The following is a 21,057-nucleotide window of genomic DNA, read 5'->3' as shown; positions in this document are numbered from 1 at the left end:
TTTGGTGAAACTAATCAACGTTGAGGATGAATCTTTTCAGGTGGTGCTTTCTCAACAAATTTCTCTTTTGGAGCGTTTGGGCAATTTTTGATGATATGCCCAAATTCTCCACATTTAAAGCATGTTCTCCTTTCAACGAATTTAGGAGAATTTGATCAATGAGATGTCAAACCTGTGGAACCTGAGGTACTTGCCTTTTCATCACACCCATTTGTATGTTGAGTGTAATTGTTATCATTGTTACATTTTAAGATCGTGACTTGTTGCACAAAATCGGTGTTTGATTTGTTCTCAAAAGTCTCAATCTTATCAGTACCCTTAGATGACACGAATTTGACATCTTTTGCTTTCTTTTGGAACGGAGCTCCTCTTGTTTCAGATTTCATTTTAGAGACATTAGGCTTTTGAGCTCTCTTGACTGGTTGTTTACCATTAGAAGCACTAGGTTGTTGAGTGGTTGGAGATTTTTGATTACCAAACTGTTTTCTAATCTCAGCCCTAGGAATTGGATCACACTGTGTTACAACAATTCCCGGAAGTGTTTTTCCCAAAAATTTGTTTGTGTTGTCTTCAAAGACTTTATCAATCAAAGATTGATTTACATTCTTAATTGGGAAATCGTGATCTGAGTAGATTTTATCACCTCCAACCAACGTATACAACACATTACTGCTTTTAACAGTAGACACAGATTTCTTATCAACTTTGACAGAATCAATCACTTGTTTCTTAACAGATGGGACATCAGGAGTATCAGGATCACAAAGAATGTGATTCTCTCGTGGAATAACTATTCCTTTCATCTTGTTAAGTGATTTATCCTGATCACTTACATCCAATTCTGATTCATCATCCGATGTCTCATAGTCCTCGATAATTGGAGGACTTTGTTTCATGGATGCTGAAGTTTCTTGTTGCTTAGAGGATGTGTTTGAAGAATTGTCCGGTTTGAACCCTAGGCCAGTAGAAAATTCCTCAAAATTCAGAGGCACACTAGGTTCATACCGTGGCATATCTTCCTCATCAGGCATCTTGGTATAGTTATGCCTCAAAGGGGACGGACATTTGGTATATCCTATGCCTTTCTGATTTCCCTTCAGTTGTTGAACATCGATGATGTGATCAAGCCCAAATCGGGAGTTAGAATAACTTTCCAATTTTTGTTTGATCGCATCATGCTCGCATTGGGCAATGGCTAGTTGCTTCTTGGTTTCCTCCACAATGTTAATGTACTCATTTATACTTACTTGTTTATGGTAAACCACTTTGTTCACTTCGGACACGCTTTTCTTTAATGTTTCGATTACAGAGTTAAATTCTTTTTCGTTCCGAGTTAAAGCCATATTTGCCTCTTTGCATTTTGAAAGTTCAACAACCAAATTTTGATTATGACTATGAAGCTTTTCTAACTCAAGCTTCATATCTGCACATGATTTGCAAACACTAGGAGCTGGAGGTTCAGAATTAACCTGACTTGAAGAGGCTGAGACATTTGCCATAAAGGCAGTTTGAAAAGAAAAAGCTCCATCTTCAGAAAAGAACTTCTCCATTTCCTTAGATGCAGTAGCAGCCTTCTTAATCAGAATTGATTTCTGGCATATGAGCTCATCAGCTTCATTCAGTAGATCTTCAACATCAGCACCTCCTTCTTCTTTCACATCAGGCTCAGATTGATTATCCCCAGAAATAGAGCCTTCTTCATCAGAACTTCCAGAATATCCAGAACTGTCATCACTCTTAGAAAACTCTTCTTTATGAACATGCTTGATGTGATTGATGATCTTTGCATAGCAAGCTGTTCCACCTCCTTGATCACCTTCTCCAAATTGCACAGACCAGTCACATCCTTCATCAGCTTGAATAGTCAAAGCCCGATTGGGATTTGATGGTCCAGACTGGCTCTGATTATTGTTGACTGCCACAATCCCCCTGTCACGGTTTTCTTGCTGGGCATTCACATTCGAAGTACTTGTCTGGTTTCTGAAAGGGTTATGATTGCCTTGTTTTGTTGGTCGAGTGCACTCACGTTTGAAGTGCCCTTTCTCACCACAATTGAAGCATGTTACAGCGTTTATATCAAACCCGTACTTCGTATCCCTTTTGCCTTCCAACGAAGTTCTTCCAGTTCGAGCCATGAAGTCTTTCGCTCTTCTAACCGCACTAGCAAAAGCCCACTTGATATCCATCAACTCCATTTCATCCTTGTCGATCTGTTGATAATCTTCATTGGTCATATTGATGTTTCCAATTTGACCTGCCACCAACCCACAGTAAGCACTGACCATTGTATTAATGATTTCCATATGTTCCTTTGCTACTTCAACGCTAAACTGTGAGAGATTTGAAGTATCGACTCTGATCGTGTTCGGGGTGGGGGATTGTTGGCATAATGAGCTTGTTGTTGTGGTTGAGACTGTGGTGTGGGTATTGACTGTGACAGAAAGGTGCTTTGATCAAACTGTGGTTGAGCCGTTGTAACTTGAGGTGTAGGAATGGTTTGTGAAAGATAGGCACTTTGATCCCATTGTGGTTGTGCTTGATTGAACTGTTGAAACGGAGAAGAGTTTGTATTGGATACAAACGCCGTTTGAAGCTTCGGTTGTTGAACGGAACTAGAACTAGCTGAAGGACCAAAACCAGGCAAATACATTTCTGTATTTTGAGGAGGTGCAGCTGCAATTCTTTTAGCCTTCCTAATTTCTTCTTCATTCTTGTCCTCTAACTTCTGAATGAATTCATAGAGACTAGCATTAGCTGCATCCAGTGCACCCGTATGTTTCAGAAGCTCAATGAATGGACTCCACTTAGGAGGTAGAGCATCAGCAAACCGTGCAATCATTTCTTGATGGGTAGCATTAACATTGTAAGAACTCATTTCACTAATCAAATGATAGAAACGTGAAGTCATATCATTTAAGGTTTCATTTTCCAAGAACTGAAATGATTCAAACTCTTTCTTTAACAAATCATGGTGAGTCTTCCTAGACGCTGCATTCCCTTCTCCTCTCGCCACCAACGCATCCTATAGGCTTTTTGTGGTCTTACAATACCCAAACTGATGGTAGATTTCTTTGTGAAGTGCTTGCGTAAGTATGGCAAACGCCTTTTTCTCCAAGTCATAAGCTTTCTTATCATCCTCAAGCATGTTAGCATAACCCGCTGAAGTGGATGCTGCAACTTCAAGATTAGAGTTGAATGCATTGATGAAACACGTCCAAAGTTCGGTGCTTTGCCCTTGAACATAGGTATGGAAACGTCCTTTCCATGATGGATAATCATTCATGTGAGTTAGCTTTGGCGGGCGATTGTTGCTACCCGTCTCACTCTCGCTCAACAGTAGATTTTGAATACTTTGGTTTTGATTTGAAACCAAAGCCCATTGACTCGCACTTATGGACGATTGTTGTTGAGGTATGGAATTTGCTAAGTAAGATGCCATAGATGTCTGATTTGAACTTTGACCTGGTCGTGGGTCAGTACTCCAGTCCCAAGGACTTGTACAACTCATTTTCAATGACTACTACCTGAAAACCTGAACAATCACTTGAAAACACACTGTTATGGTTAAATTGTAAACCTTCTGTTGAAAAATTTGAACTTTCTTGACGAAATTGAAAAATCTTTTGACGAAACAACACACGACGAAACAGATCCTGTTTCTTCAAAGAAGTTTGAGGAAACAGATATGTGATTCGTCAAGGGGACCTTTGGCGAAACAGAAGTTTGAGGAAACAGATATGTGATTCGTTAAAAGGACCTTTGGCGAAACAGACTTTGATTCGTCGAAGGGACTTTTGGCGAATTAGATGTGATTCGTCGAGGGGATCTTTGGCGAAACACTTTTTAGTTTCGTCAAAGAGACCTTTGGCGAGATGCTTCCTGTTTCGTTGACTTTGTGATTCGTTGAGATCCTGATTCGTCAAAAAGAGATTGTCAGAGGTTGGTAAAAGTTGGTGAAAAGTTTATACCCAAGCTGTCTAACTCACACGATTTTCAACCTGCTTTTTCACCTACTTAGAAGTATGGTGGATAAAAGAGTTGGTCAAACACCTTTCAAATAAAGATATCCTTATCTTTTAGATTAAATGGATGTTTTTCACAAGAACACTTTGAATATAGGATGAAGATATGAAGAACACTTGAACAACCTGTGAATTTTATACTTTCTGAAAATTAATTTTTGTTTAAGACTTTCTACCAAAACCAACCGTTCATATGTGTGTACTTAAACTAGTATGGTTTTTGTCAAAACTCTTAACAAACAAGTAACAACTACACTTTTTATGGCTTCTTTTTCCAGAAAATATGAAGTTCTCAAGAAAACTTTTTGAGCAAAACAACACAAATACAAAACAACCAAACCGAACTATGTTTGATTTTAAACAAGGATAAGAGCCAATGCTCTGATACCACTTGTAGGTCCCAAAATCGGAGGATCGATTTTCACTACAAAATCCTTGTTTATAGCAAACAAAGCTAAGTTTGCGGAAACCACTTAACTTAGCCAATCAAACACAGAACACAAAGAACACAAAGGCTAACCAAAGAAGCACAATCTTTTGATTAACTGGATGAGATAAAGCAACTGATACAAACACAGTTCTTACAAGCACAAAGGGTAAACTCTCATCTCTGATGAAACTGTGAACATTCTGTGCCTTATATAGCAGGTGGGCTTAAGTCTTTGACGAAACTGAACATGGGCCGACGAAACAGGAATTAGCCCAGTAACAAGCCCAACAGTCAACGAATCAAGTGTGATTCGTTGACTGCCTTGACGAAACACAACCAAAGTTAACAAGTCTGTTTCGTCGACATCCATTTGACGAAACAGACCTGTTTCGCCAAGGCCTGCACATTGTAAACTGTTTCTGCAAACTGTTATGCAGAAACAGATGGCACAGATTAACTAAAAACATGACAGATTTACCCTTAGAATGCCACATGCATTGTTTTACGACAAATACATACAAAGAGAGACAAACAAGTCAGACACAAGCGGATAGGAGGATATCCGACTTGGTCGACTGCGAATACAGACTCGATAATTAATAAAGACCGTACAAAATACAAAAACATATAACAAGACTAGTGACAGACACAAAAAGTGTATCAACAATTTCCCAAATTCAACTTTGGTCTACGTGCTTAAAGTTAAAATATCTGGGTATACCACCCGCTGACACGCAAAGACCCACCTTTTCAATTCTTCTACCCATTATATCTCTATACAGATTGCTATTCTCATCTGGGTAGCGTTTGATTCACTCTGTAAACGTGTTCTTTTGTGAAAGAAAACTTGACCCACCAGGTGTTTGATTAAATGCCTCCGTGAAGTAAAGGTTTTGAAAAACTTGTTTTTTAGCTATCTTGTGAAGTGCGTATTTGTTAAGGCGATTTGATCTTGTAATTCAGATTCGATTGTGTTATAAAACCATGGAATTTATCGAATCTAGGTTATTTGATTGTTTGATCTTGTTGCTGTGATATGGCTGAAGTGGGATATGATGGTGGATCACGGCATGGTCAAAGTGTGCAAGTTATTCCATTCAAGACCTCTAACAAGATCACAGCATGGTAAAAGTGTGATATGGCTGAAGTGTGAAGTGGGATATGATGGTGGATCACAGCATGGCGATTTGAGCTCACAAAGTTCTGTTGCTACATGGGAATTTGGATATATGGGTCAAAGAGGCTAAAAACCTGCCAAACATGGATCAGTTTCATAACAAATTAGGGCAGGTGTTTAGTAGATTGCCTACTTTTATTGGTGGGAAGAACAAGACAGAGGATGGTAAGCCTGAAAAGGTTACAAGAGACCCAGGGGGTAATATTACGGGTAGAACAAAACACAGAGGGTAATATGAAAGGGCATTATAATTATTTCAAGTTATAGTTAACAGATTTTGCATCACACCCATGTTCCCCCTAAAATGCAAAGAAAACATTTGCTTGAGTTGTTGGATAGATTACACAGGCTCAGTTTTTGCATCACAGCCTCAAAACACTTTCAGTTCAGATAGATTACACAGGCTCAGTTTTTGCATCACAGCCTCAAAACACTTTTAGTTCAGACAGATTAATACTTTTACAACTGGAAGACTCAGACATGTAATTGAGAGATGAACACAACTACGGGTAAAGCCATGGCTGCAACACACGGTTGCAAAGTGAGAACTATGCAACTTGGATATTGCCCCGCCAAGATGCTACTCGGATCTCCTATGTACCCTCAAAATACAATCATCACAGTCTATTGTGTTATGTAACCCCGCTTTAAAGCATGATGTACAAGAGTAATTTTCCACTAAACTTAAACAACCTTTAAAGCATGATGTACAGCTGTTTTAAGCACAAGAAACACATATGTAACCTCACAGGCTCAGCTTATGCATCATAGCCTTAACAGTTTCAGTTCAGACATATTAAGAACACAAGCTCAGCTTATGCATCATAGAGTCGACAGGCTCAGCTTATGCATCATAGAGTCGACAGGCTCAGCTTATGCATCATAGCCTCACAGTTGAGTGTAGTTGAGTGTTAGTTCAACTGAGATAAACTTACAATTTGAAAGTTTAATTCGTCTCAGTTGAGTGTAGTTGAGTGTTTGTAGAGTGTTGATACATCTGAAGTATTTATAGAGACTGAAGCAAGCATGTGGTCTTTCACACAGTGTTTATAGAGACTGCAGCAAGCAAGCAAGCTGTCTTAAGTGTTTGACCATAAAAAAAAGATCAATATCAGTCAGTAAATCAAATCTGAGAGTTCATAATGCCCACCTAACTGAGCATGCTATTGATTCAATATGTTAAGCAATATAAGAATTCATAATGGCGACTCTTGTATGTATTTCGCAAAAAAAAGTATACCCACCGTAACACCAACATATGTATCTATACTACTTTATAAAGCATATAGGAAGGATAGAATGGTCTTTTGCCACTTTACAACTCTTTAAAGCCCATTGTACAAACCTCTTAAGCACAAGTGTTGAAAACTTGTTTTCAACACCTGATGATACCACGCGGATCTTAGCGGATCTACTTGACCCGGTTTTTGTTTGATGGATCCAATATATTCGTATTATCACAGTTTACAACCACAATTTCATCCGCCGCTCCACATTTCAGTTTTTAGTTTATCTCCAGTGGTAAGTAGTAAAAAAACAAAAAGGACAAAAGTCAAAGAAAAGCTACTGACATGACTTGCTTTTTGAATTGTCTTTGGATTATAAGTTGAAGTTGGATTCTAACTAAACACACTTCACATCCAATACAAATATAACACACATAAGAAACCAAAACAGACCATCATGCTTCATGGTTAAAATAGAATAACAAAGTTAGTTTCTTTAAATACAAAAAAGACCATTATAAAGCACACAAACTATATAGACTACCAAAGTAATTGGATCAAACCAATCCTAAAAAAACAAAGTAACAGCAAACGGGTCAAACACTTACAAACGGGTCGATCCAATTCCGACTATGTTTATATCTAACGGGTCAAACAATAAATTAGCTAAAAAAATGTGGCAAGCAAGTCAAATAGGTCGACAGCCGTGCAAAGTGTACTTTTAGTACATAAAATTTTTGAATCAGTTTATTCAAAGGAGTATATTATAATAATGATACAAAATCTGTGCTTATATTGGACACCCTAATTATTTATCAAAACCATTCGAAACGTGTTTTGGGTCGACCTGCCCGTAGTTTTGGCCCGTTACACAGCCCGCCTAACCGGCCAAGCACCTAGCATGAAGCAATGAGAAAAAGAGCAAAAATCATACCTACTCCCATTGATGTGGGAAAGTTGTTCACCACAAGCAACTTGAAAAGATAGATTGAAATTACTACCTGCAGGAGAAGGGGCAAGAAACAAAAAGCTCATGAACAAATAAATACGTTATATGATGACAACAGGAAAGATGCATTAAATATTAAGTAAATAAAATCGGTAAATACCTTAAAAAACAAACTCCAGTCGCTTCCTTCTGCCAAGATTCTAGCTACATTACCTACTTCATTCCATATGTTTGCCAACTTGTATTTCATCCACTAAAAAAATAATGAAAAAAGGGATGATTTCATATATCTCCCTTAAAACATTATATAATATCATATTTACCCTACAAAAAAGTCATGATATCAAAACCCATTTTCAAACTTCAGACATAGTCGGAATTAAATCATATTAAGCAATGACTATTTGGTATGTGCATGCACTCACCATAACTCCCATCATCATTTCGGCGCCAATACCGCACATAACAAAGGTCACGTGATACAAGTCTTTAAGGTCCATGACCTCCCTGCTTTCCTTATTCAATTGAGCCGCACCAAGTTCGACGGTTGAAGCGTGTTAAGCAAACTTCAACCTACAAACCGTAGCGCTGCACAATAAGAGTATCACAATTAGTATAATTCATTGAAAATTAAAAACTGAAAACAAATTATGTGTTTGAACTTTAAACAAAGAGATGGGGTCTCACTTGACTGTCAATGTAGCACCGTATATCCTTCCATAGTCCTGTTGTTTTAAACTTCTCCTGAAATGATGTCGAAATTCCCATTTAATACAAAATTCAATGATTTTTAAAACCTTTAAACGTCAAAAACAAAATCAATTACCCCTAAACCATGTGGGGAATCAGATCGAGATGGCTAGTAGTCGAATCAGCAATTGGATCAAACCAATCCTAAAAAAACAAAGTAACAGCAAAACTACTTTTAATTAGAGAGATTCAAATTTAAATCATATTAAGCGATGACTATTTGGTATGTGCATGCACTCACCATAACTCCCATGTTGAGGCTGTCCGCCAGCCGATTCCTGTATGGTTCCTTCGCCGGTGAGCTTGCAATCGGATTCTCCTTACAAACAAAACCATAATTCAGTAACCGATTAGATCAAACAAAAAGCCCTAATTATGAAACAGAAATTACGTTTTCGTATAATTCATTGAAAATTAAAAACTGAAAACAAATTATGTGTTTGAACTTTAAACAAAGAGATGGGGTCTCACTTGACTGTCAATGTAGCACCGTATATCCTTCCATAGTCCTGTTGTTTTAAACTTCTCCTGAAATGATGTCGAAATTCCCATTTAATACAAAATTCAATGATTTTTAAAACCTTTAAACGTCAAAAACAAAATCAATTACCCCTAAACCATGTGGGGAATCAGATCGAGATGGCTAGTAGTCGAATCAGCAATTGGATCAAACCAATCCTAAAAAAACAAAGTAACAGCAAAACTACTTTTAATTAGAGAGATTCAAATTTAAATCATATTAAGCGATGACTATTTGGTATGTGCATGCACTCACCATAACTCCCATGTTGAGGCTGTCCGCCAGCCGATTCCTGTATGCTTCCTTCGCCGGTGAGCTTGCAATCGGATTCTCCTTACAAACAAAACCATAATTCAGTAACCGATTAGATCAAACAAAAAGCCCTAATTATGAAACAGAAATTACGTTTTCTCTATAAATCTCACAGAACATTAAAATAATCACAAAACCAACACAGATCTAAAAGTATTATCACACATCTAAAAGTATTATCATAGATCTAAAAGAATTATCACAGATTCACAGATCTAAAAGTATTATCACAGATCTAAAAGTATTAAAACAGATCTAAAAGTATTATCACAGATCTGACAAAGCCCTAATGCAAGAAATTAAAATTGGTCCATTCACAGATCTGACAAAGCCCTAATTATCAAACAAAAAGCCCTAATGTTGATCCATTCACAGAACATTAAAATAATCACAAAACCAACACAGATCTAAAAGTATTATCACAGATCTAAAAGTATTATCACAGATCTAAAAGTATTATCACAAATCTAAAAGTATTAAAACAGATCTAAAAGTATTATCACAGATCTGACAAAGATTAAAAAAAAACGTACAAAATAGGGTTAAAAACATGACCTGTTCCATGGATGAAAGGGGAGAAGACGGTGATGGCAAAGACAGGTTCCATGGATGAGCGGTGGAGGTGCGGTGGAGGTGCGGTGGAGGTGCGGTGGAGGTGCTTCAGTTATGCGGTGGAGGTGCTTCAGTTATGCGGTGGAGGATCTAGGGTTTAGAAAGTGAAAGAAATGTGGAGCGGCGGATGAAATTGTGGTTGTAAACTGTGATAATACGAATATATTGGATCCATCAAACAAAAACCGGGTCAAGTAGATCCGCTAAGATCCGCGTGGTATCATCAGGTGTTGAAAACAAGTTTTCAACACTTGTGCTTAAGAGGTTTGTACAATGGGCTTTAAAGAGTTGTAAAGTGGCAAAAGACCATTCTATCCTTCCTATATGCTTTATAAAGTAGTATATATATATATATATATATATATATATATATATATATATAGTGGAGAGTTCAAATGAGAAGAATTTTTTTTAAGAAGAAAAAAGAAGAAGTTTCAACAAATAAGGATGCTTTATTTTACTTCATTTAATTTTTGCATTTAATATTAGTGTAAGGGTATGTTGGTAAACTTAAATGAATCATTAATTGGTAGTCTTCCTTTTTAATAGCTAACTACTCTAAATTTGTAACTTATTTTCAAAAAAAAAAAACACATATTTTTAAAAAAAAATAAAAAATATATAATTTAAAGTGTAGCATAAATTACAAGGTGTGTAGGAGGAATTACGAGCTGTGTAAGATAAATTTCAATATATGTAGGATAAATTGCAAAACGTGTCGGATAAATTTTGATGTGTGTAAGCAAAAGTTTAAGTATGGAGGATGATAGTGTTTATGACTAATTAATTAGTCAAAGATAATAATAAATGAGTTGAGAGAAAAACTATTTAATGTTTTACATTTGTACCATTTGTTCTTTTTCTTCTTAATTTAATTTTCTTCTCAAATGAACCTTCCCCTATATATATATATATATATAGGGGAATTATAGAGAGAAAAGTCACTTGAGTTAAGAAAACTCAAGAAAACCTTATGTAACAAACTTTTTTTTTTTAAAAAAAAAATTAGGGAATGTAAGTTACATGTTATCATCGAACATTTTGTAACAAAAAAAACCAAAAAGTGTCGAGTGTTTTTTTATCTTTTTTAAATTAAGTATATATATAGGGGTTGATTAACGTACAATTAGTCTTAACGTACGATGTGTACCCTGTGAAACATAACATGCAGAATTGAGGTCATAAACTCGGAAGACTCCCAAACCTGGACGATTCATCATGCAGCTTCATAAACCCGGACGATTACAGTATGCGGATTTCACAAACTCGGACACTTTCAACATGCGGTTTCACAAACTCTGACACTTCTTCATAAACTCGGACACTTCTTCACAAACTCTGACACTTCTTCTCAAATACTGACACTTCTTCATAAACAGACAAATTTCCAACAGGCGTCTAACTTTTTTTAATATGCGGGATTTTGTTTTTTTCATGTACATGCGAATTTACCTCCCATCCAGAAAACCGAATGTTGTATACCCAGAATGCGCATGTTACAATTTACAAGCGTACGTTAAACCTAATTATGTTTTACACTTTCTCTCTCTCTATATATATATGCTAAAAAACTGAATTTTTAATTTTTTTTATAAAGGAATCCCGTCGGCGCTTTTTGTTTTTGTTACAAAACGTTCGATAACACGTAACTTAGATTCCCTATTTTTTTTAGAAAAAAAAAGTTTGTTACATAAGGTTTTCTTGAGTTTTTTTTTTTTTTTTTAACTCAAGTGAGTTTTCTATCCCTCCCATATATATATATATATATATATATATATATATATATATATATATATATGTACGAGATCAGGAGAAAACGCCCAAAAGTGTGAGAACGGATCCTGGCGTAACACGTGTCACGCGACATAGTGAAGGGCGGAGGAGCTTTTTTGTCCTTTTATATTCTTTTTTTTTAAACGCGTCTCACATCACCTCTCTATTTTTTGGCGTTTAACAACTAAGCGACGTTTTTATAGTTTTTTTAGATCAGGAGCATAGTAAATATTTTGACGTTTTAACTAAGTATGGGTTTGATTGTTTTGACTTTCACCCTTCTACTGTCAGAGAACTTAATGACGAAACATCCCCTGACCTCTCAAACCTCCATGCAATAACATGTACAATTTTTTTAAATTAAATGGCGTTTTAGACAAGATGTGGCATTTTTAGTGAATGTGTGGAGTGTGAAGCTTTTGTTTAGCTGATGTACTTATATAATGAGTTTTTTTTTCTTTTTTTAGGGCCAGGTAGATATTTGTTTTTGGCGGTAAAAAAACATCAGTAATATTTTTTTTATGTTTATTTTTTTTATCAATTGTTGTGACATGTAGGATGCAGACCTATAATGTGACAGACAATTATGGCGTTTTGAAAAGATAAATAAATTCAATTTCCCATGTAGTGGCTTTTAATATAATAAATGTTTAGCAATAATGTTACCGTTTCTTCAATTTACTCTTTTGCAATTACTGTTTCGTTCAGTTTCATCTGTCAATTAGTGTTGTTTTCCAGTAATACATTGCTTGGCATTTTTGCGTTTTATATAGCAACAACGTGCTTTGCTAGCATCCGTTCTCACAGTTTTCATACTATCTGGCGTTTTGGTGTCTGTAGTTTTTGGCGTTTTATACTCAATTTTTTTATTAGTAGAGAATTAGATAATAAACAACATAGAATTAGATAACAAACAATCGAGAATGAAAATAGAAATTAAAAATTCTAATCTAATTTCTCATTCAATTATTCACTGTCATCAGCCTCTTCTTCTTTAACCTTTTTGGCGTTTTGAACCTTTTTAAATACCTTACCTAGATGCTAATTTTCCTACATAATGCCCGTCTTTAGAATAAGCTTATTTTTCGTGGCATCCTGTATTTTAGTTTGATATATACTTGTTTGGTGACATCTTGAAGATCAACGCCTGCTTGAATGTATTGATCACTTCATGCCATCAATATATCAATCAAGAACAAAGTGACATGATGACATATCATCTTGAATATTCGTCCATCTCATTCGGCAAAAGTTTATAGAGATACTCACCTCAGAGAAGAATCCATTCAGTGAAACTTCATTCAATACTCAATATAGAAGAAACGAGGTTTCCCATATGTGGTTTTTTTGTAGGTCCCGATACGGATCGTCGGACTTAGATTATTTCTTGTTTCGAATGTCGTAACGAGTGCGGAATCCTCGTTGCGACACAAACCGAGCGAGAGAGTAAGCACAATAACAAGATATAACGTTTACAGCTTCAAATGTATTTATCAGAGAGTTTGTTTACAATGTTTGAACAAGAAAACTCTAAGAAAACTCTCTGGTGTGCTGCTACTGTTTTCTCTATTTTGTTTGCTGCTGAAAGAATCCTTTTAAAACCTGTTGGGCTCAGAAACGGTTTAACCGAGTGTATCGGAAACGATTTGGCTCAGAAGTTCATTTATAAGAAATATCATTTGAACCCATTTAGATAAGAAACATAGGCCTGTGTGTACCTATGTGTAATGGTAAGAAACATGGGTAGCGAGCCTTCATACAATTCATTCACCAGCTAAGTAATATTATGTTAGAATTGATCAATATGCTTTGAACCATATGACATGTTACATGTACACCTTTATATAAAACATACGAGACATCATGATCTTGGCTCACCGTCACGAATGGTAAGGGTGTGCATTGGTCGGGTCGGGTTGGTTTGGTTTTTACCATTAACCATAACCATAACGGCTAGCTTCGATTATGGTTAATTTCGGTTAATTAACCAAGCAACATTTGAAATAAATAGGGGTGTGCATTTGGGGCATGCATGGTTTGGGCTTACAAGATAACCAATACTACGCTTTTGGTTAAAGTATCGGTTAATAGCGGTTATGGTGCGGTTATCAGTTATGACGGTTAATTTGCTCACCTCTAATATCAAGAAGGATGTTGTAGTGTCGTGCATATGGTCCCCCCGCAAGTAGGCGTGAGTTGGATAGAGTACACAAGTAATAACAAAAAAAACTATGTGAGGTAGGTATACCAAGACAGTTTCTGTTAAATAAAACGAGTTTAGAAACCCGTACTATACCATAAGATATCTACACCTGCCCGTGCCAGTGGATATCTACGCAAGTGGGCTCCTAATACACTACTTCTGCCCCTGCCGTGGATGATTCTTAACATTACTTCCTTCTTTGAAATTCACCATGTCAAGGTGAAAGAGATCGCCTACCCGGATGGGTTGAGTCAAACAATGTAATCCAATAAAACCATTGTGTGTTGCTTGTTTAGCTAGCCCACTGATGCAACTCTCAAATAAACCAAGAGGATCGCTTGTATCTTGTTTAGAGGTAGCAACTTTGAGGATATTGAAGTCATTAGCAGCAACTTTTGGCGGTGGTTTAGAGACGACGCCAGATTCCAATAGCAATCAGGGAACAACACGGCATTGCATCAGCAACCCAAGTTGCCTTACTGTCATGATCCACCAAAATTCAAATTGTTTTTCTTAAGTGTCATTTACCATTTTAAACTAGTTCATAACTAACGAGCACTAAGTAAACATACAACCTTAGATTAATACTACTTAAAAGCCTAGCTTGATCCAAGCTTTATCTCGTTTACACTCAACAAACAAACAAGCCGAGCTCAGTTATAAACTATAGGCTCGAACCAACCCAAGCAATTCAAAATTTTATCTGAGTTTGTCTTGGATAATTATCCAATTCCACACACAATTATCTAACAGATATTACATCACTGAAAGCTAAGCATTGGATTCAAAGCTCCGAGATAAAGATTTTTCTACCAGAAGTCATATTCTCAATTTTACTAAAACTTTTACACTAGCAAAACTTTATGTTTAAACTATGAAGTTCAATATAATTGGCAATATGATATCAAATCTGTAGTTTAAATACGAAATCATTCAAGCAGAAAGTAGAGAGGGAACGAATCTTGAAAGATGATCATAAACACAAACCCTTTACAAAATATTCATATAGATTTTGGTCCCCAAAAGTTAAAACATGAAAAATAAACTGTCAAAATATTTATCAGTCATGAGCCTTCTCAAGTTGAGCACTTGGGCCGCTTTGCCATAAATTGCTCTAGCAGTTTCAACGGAACCCCTTTGTGTTACGAATGATAGCATTACATGTCCACACGTAACCAGCCCATTCAGCAGCTTCAGCCTCTTTCATCCAAGCTTCTCGATCAATCTCCACCCCTTCTCTATGTAAAGCCCGAATACCCCTTTCTATTACCTTCCCAACCATAAATGTGTTTCCGAAAGCTTCTTCCAGTTTAGCTTCAGCGATCCAAATCGCTCGTTCTTTAGGAAGCTTCTCTCTCGCCTTGTTTAACACTTTCTTAGCCGCATCATACTTTTCCAACCGAGCTAAAGCAAGCCATAACTCAAAATGCAACGGGCAACATTCCACCGCTCGCTGAAGCAAACGCTTTGCATCATCCTCATTAGCAAGTTCCACAAGTGCTTTCCATAGCCTCACAGAATCTGGTATCTTTTCAAGACCCAATCTCAAAACCCTACATTTATTGTAATCATCATGTTCCAATCTTGCAGCCTGTATCCAAAGTTTTACCGAATTGGGAATCGCATTAACACCCTTTGCTATAACACCCTTAGCTTCATCCGGATTCACCAACCGACATGCCTCGATCCATACATCCTCATTCTTTGGAAATTCTTCACAACCTTTTCTTATCAACTCTCTTGCTTTCCGAATATTTCCCGTATCTTCCTCTAATCTCGCAGCTTCAATCCAACCCTTTGGATTTGTTCGAATCACAGACTTCAACAACATCAGCCTCTTTATCTTCTTCATCATATTGTAGAAGAACAATATTTTTAAAACGATATAAAACCTAGAGTGTGAATATGACTTACTAGTTCGTTAATGTGGAAGTTGATCGAATGCAATGGTATCATGCGGATAGAAGGATTCATATAGTTTCATGCAAAGTCGGTGATGTGATGATTTAGAAAAAAAAAGAATACCGAAAAAATAGTTATAATAGACAAGAATTTAATCTATTTATTATATTATATATTATATGTAGTGAGAGATTAAGTTAAAAATCGTTAGTAATGAGTGTTTTTAGGAACTATAAATATGATTTAAAATATTATGTGTCGTTACAATTTTTTAATTAAATTTTTAAAATTGTTGATACATGTTTGTGGACGCAACTCGACGCGACGTAATTCGGTTTAGCAACGGCTTTCCTCCGTCGTGTAAAAGATCGAATATCGGGCCAAGAAGACATAAAGGCTGTGAACATGATCTTTGGGCTAAACAATCGGCTAAAACAGACAAATCAAGACATGGGCTTGTCACACTTTTGGCGAAACACACTTGGGCCCAAGCCCAACATTGGCGAAACATGTGTATTGTTGACGAAACAAGTCTGTTTCGTCAACCTCAACTGTGTTTCGTCAATATCAAATGTGTTTCATCGAGTTTGGTCTTCTTTCGCCAAGATAGTTCTGTTTCGTAGTGTGTAGTGCTATAAATAGTCTGATATCAGACAAGAGAACACAGAGAGCACACAGAGAGCAAACACACACACGAGAGTTTGAGAGAGTTTGCAAAATATATTTGTAAACATTGCTTTGTAACTGAACCTTTCATACTTATTAATACAGAGGTGTTAATCGGTGAATATTGCGTGTCGTGTATTTGTGTGTTCTATCTCGGTTTGCCTTTCCGGTTGGATTCCGCACAACCGGGTTGGTTTGTACACAAGGATTAGGCGGCTAGATCCTCCTAGCCGGACCTACAAGTGGTATCAGAGCCTTGGCTCTTCTCCTTGTTAAAACCGAGGTGTTCTTGTTTGTTTTTCGGGTTTTGAAAAGTTTATATTTTTCTAAAAAACATTGTCAATCGGTTTTAAATCTTGTTGTTTTGTTGGAAGTTCTTATAAAAATCACTTTTTCTTTCATGTTCACATATTAGAAGTTGATTTTTAGTGAAGTTTCAAGCAAAACCGGGTTTCGGAAATTTGTGAGGTCACCGGAAAACTCATAGTTTTACCGGAAAATTCATTGTGTTCTTGTGACATTCAAAGTGTTCTTCAAGTTCTACACTTTTTGATCCTTGAAGATTAGATGTGAAAGTTGTTTGTGTTGGAATTTGTAATAGAATTATAATTATAATATTACATACTTTACCGGTTGGTATGATGGGTATGGGAATGTGTTGAAAAGGTTGTATCTTGTGTCAGAACAGATAAGGTCTAGCCGAAAGCAGTTCTTGTGTGTCAGTAGAGGATAAAGTCAAAAAGTTTACCAACCCCTCAGTCACCTTTTTCGACGAAACACGCATCCGATGAAACACAATTCATTTCATCAAAACACATTCGACGAAAGGAATTATGTTTCGTCAACCTCATTTGGGCCTTTAAACAACTTTTGTTTCGTCAAACTAATAGGCCCAAGTTATAAAAACTTGTTTCGTCGACTAGTAAAGTGGGCCTATAGTAAACTTGTTTCGTCACATTAAAAGCCCAAAAGGACTTTTCCTGTTTCGCCAACAACATTAGGAATTATGTTTCGTCATTTTTAAAGTGGGCTTACTAACTGGGCTTTATTTAACATCAATTTCGTCGACAAAGGGAGCCCAAAGCAAAAGCCTGTTCCGTCGCAATGTTTTGAGTTCTTGGTTTCGCCGATTTGAATTAAAAGACTTGTTTCGCCAATTATTATCATTGGGCCTTAGAATATCTTGGGCCTGTTTCGTCGACGCGTATTGTCCAGATCTATTTCGTCGAAACACTTGTTTATTTTTAACAGAAGGTTTGTAAGTGTGATTTAACTGTTTGATCTGAGTGTGATTTTCAGGTATTCGGTTTTCCATACCAAACATGAATCCAAGTTGGTGGGGTACTCCGACTCCGGATGGGGGAAAGTATAGAAATACAAGTTCATCTCCCTCATGGTGGGGTACTCCGGCTCCGGATGAGGGAAAGTATAGAAATACAAGTTTATCTCCCTCATGGGCCGAATCTCCCGTATCGACATCTTCACAAGCCAATGCCATTTCTACCGGTCAATGGGCATTAGTATCAAATCAAACTCCGAGCATTCGAAGTATCTTATTGAGCGAAAGCGAAACCGGAAGTTTGAATCGACCTCCAAAGTTGATGCACTTAAATGAATATCCAGGATGGGCAGAGAGGTTCAACACATACGTGCTTGGGCAAAATACAGAATTGTGGTTACGTTTCACCATAGATTTCGATCAAGCGATAGAGGTTGCCGCTTCATCTGCTGCTACGTTTGCCGATCTTCCTGAAGATCAAAAGAAGACGTATGATCTGGAAAAGAAGGCTTATGCTATTCTTACTCAGGCATTAAGCAAAGATATCTACCATCAATTCGTCAGTTTCAAGACGACAAAGAAATTGTGGGACGCGTTGAAGACCAGAGGGGTAGGAAATGAAGCAACTCGCCAATTGCGACACGACTTACTCAAGAAAGAATTTGACGGTTTCACATGTATGGAAAGGAATCTTTGGGAGACATGACAAGTCGGTTTTATCATTTGCTTACTGAGTTGGGTAATTTTGGGGTATTAACCACTCCACCAGAGGTAGTGAAAAAGTTTGCAGATGCATTGCCACCTCAGTGGAATAGTTTCTTGGAAATTCTGAAGTATAATGGAGTCTTGGCTACAACACACATCAATGACTTTGTTCAGCTCTTGGAAAACAAAGATCAGGAGGAAACCTTAAAGGCAAAAAGAGTTCCAGTGCCACAAAATCCTGAAATGTATTATGGAACTTCAAGTACTTCTTCTGCAAAATCCATTGTGCCATGCAATCCTGAGATGTATTATGGAACTTCCAGTTCTTCGTCTGCAAGACTCGGTTCACATACTCCACTTAAACGGCGTTTATCACAAGCACCGATTTGTATGGCAATCAGATACAAGTTCCTGTTAAGCCAGCTCCCGCCACAGACTTGTATGGGAATCCACTTCCTGCTCAACAACAGGCATTTTATGGAAGTACATCATCTGCTGGTCAGCAATCTAAGCCAAATACAGTACGGCTCGACACTTCAAGCTTTTCAAAGGTCAGTGTGGAAGTAGCAAAGGAACACATGGAGCTGCTTAACACCTTAGTGAGCGCGTACTGTGGGTTAGTGGAAGGTCAGATTGGGAACATTAATCTGACACAGGAAGACTATCAGCAGATTGACAAAGAAGAGATGGACTTGATGGACATCAAGTGGGCCTTTGCTAGTGCTGTGAGGAGGGCAAAGGATTTCATGGAGAGAACGGGCAGAACCAGCTTGGAGAGCAAGAAAGACACCAAGTATGGGTTCGATAAACAGGCAGTAAAGTGCTTCAACTGTGGTAAACGGGGTCACTTCAAAAGGAAATGTACAAGGCCAGCACAACATGGGAACCAGAATCCCTTCAGAAATCAAGGCAATCAGCAGAACCAGAACAGGAACAATGAGCGTACCTTGATACCTGTCAACAACCAAAGCCAAGCAGGACCATCAAATGCCAACCAGGCACTTGTGGTTCAAGTAGATGAAGGTTGTGACTGGTCAATCCAGTTGAGTGGTGATGCTCCAGATGGAACAGCCTGTTTTGCTGAAGTTGTGAAGGATTTAATTCACACCAGTGGTGGAGAATCTTTCGCCAATGGTGGTGAATCTTCTGAGGATGAAGACTCTTCTGGTTATAGTAGGAGTTCAGATGAAGAATCCTCGAGTTCAGGCGATGATCATGTGGGTGAGACGTCTAGTGCGTCAGCTGATGCAGATATTGATGCAGATATTGATGAGCTTTTGGAGGAAGCTGCAGCAGGAACAAACAGAAGATCTATTTTGGTGGATCAAGCTGCTTATTCTTCGTCTTCTCTCCATTCAGCCTTTATGGCGAATGTCGACAGTTCATCAAGTTAGGTATGTGTCGATGAACCCACTGCTGTTAATTGTGATAAGTGTGATAGTTTGCGTGTTAAATATGCTGATTTAGAGGCAAACATGTCTGAGTTGCAAGGCAAACATGATGCTTTACAAGCTAGTTTGTTTGATTTGCAAGACAAACATGTTGCATTGAATGATAAGTGGTGTGAGTTGCAAAGCAAACACGAGGCTTTGCAAGAAAAATATGATGTGACGTTTATCCACAACCAGAAGTTGACCGTGGATCTTTCAAAGTGCACTGAAGCCAACATGTTTTATGAAAACCATGAAAAGGAGTTTAAATCGATAATTGAGAAATTAAAGAAAGATAAAACCGAATTAACTAAAATGGTTTCCAGAAAACAAACTGACATTAATTTGTATATAACTCGCCTTGAGATTATGCAAAAAGAAATGGCTTGTGTGAAAACGGAAAGTGAGGCGATCCAGCTCAAGCTAGACAGTTATTTGAGCTCTAGCTATGTGTTGGATCACATCATCGACGTTCAGAAAGAGAAACGGTATGTCACATGCATAGGTTACAAGAAATGTCCACCACCAGTGAGACACAATTATGATGCCATGCCTGACGAGGAGGATAGAACTTTCTTTGAACCATCTGTTCCTTTAGACATCAAGGAATTTGCAACAGGACTCGGATACAAGAAAGAAGTATCATCCGATTCAGATGTGTCAGCAGATGCATGTGTGTCTTCTGCTGAACTGAATCAGGATCCTCCAGTTATTATTGAGGATGCTGATTCTTCTGATGATGAATCCGATGATACTAACCCAGCAAAGTCTGATGCGGAAATCAAAGAAGAGGATATACCTCTTGAGAATCATATTCAAAGAAGAGGATATACCTCTTAACAAATCTAACTTGGATTTTGTTAAGAAAGCAACTGTGTTGAAAAGAAATGAATCAAACAGTTCGAAACCTAGTACCTCGGGATCACAAAGTTCATCATCATCAGCAAGACGATCACATGATACTTTGGGGTTTGTTGAACGAAGATCATGTTTTGAATGTGGTACAATTGGACATGTAATTCGAAATTGTCCATATCTTCATAAACTAAAAGGCAAAGTTGATGTTCCCAGTGACCAAACTGACCGTAAGCGATCTGTTTC

General features: G+C 37.4%; 1 protein-coding gene and 2 long non-coding RNA genes across 3 annotated transcripts; all 3 read right to left on the bottom strand.

Moving 5' to 3' along the window:
- Positions 1-8,489: 8,489 nt before the first annotated feature.
- LOC110903543 lies at positions 8,490-8,945 on the bottom strand. The gene is made up of 3 exons (XR_002572046.2): positions 8,796-8,945; positions 8,631-8,698; positions 8,490-8,548 (listed from the first exon to the last, which is right to left on the bottom strand). It is a non-coding gene; the product is annotated as an uncharacterized LOC110903543 (long non-coding RNA).
- A 78-nt stretch (positions 8,946-9,023) lies between these two features.
- Positions 9,024-10,204, bottom strand: LOC110903542. Its single transcript, XR_002572045.2, has 3 exons — positions 9,330-10,204; positions 9,165-9,232; positions 9,024-9,082 (listed from the first exon to the last, which is right to left on the bottom strand). It is a non-coding gene; the product is annotated as an uncharacterized LOC110903542 (long non-coding RNA).
- A 4,893-nt stretch (positions 10,205-15,097) lies between these two features.
- LOC110902294 (protein STABILIZED1) lies at positions 15,098-15,829 on the bottom strand. The gene has a single exon (XM_022148994.1). The coding sequence runs from the start codon at positions 15,827-15,829 to the stop codon at positions 15,098-15,100; it is 732 nt and encodes a 243-aa protein (XP_022004686.1).
- Positions 15,830-21,057: the final 5,228 nt, after the last annotated feature.

This window comes from Helianthus annuus, chromosome 4 (genome assembly GCF_002127325.2).
Source record: "Helianthus annuus cultivar XRQ/B chromosome 4, HanXRQr2.0-SUNRISE, whole genome shotgun sequence".
NCBI classification, from domain to species: Eukaryota; Viridiplantae; Streptophyta; class Magnoliopsida; order Asterales; family Asteraceae; genus Helianthus; species Helianthus annuus.
Note: the sequence above shows the minus strand (reverse complement) of the source record. Positions and strands in the feature narration are given on the sequence as shown.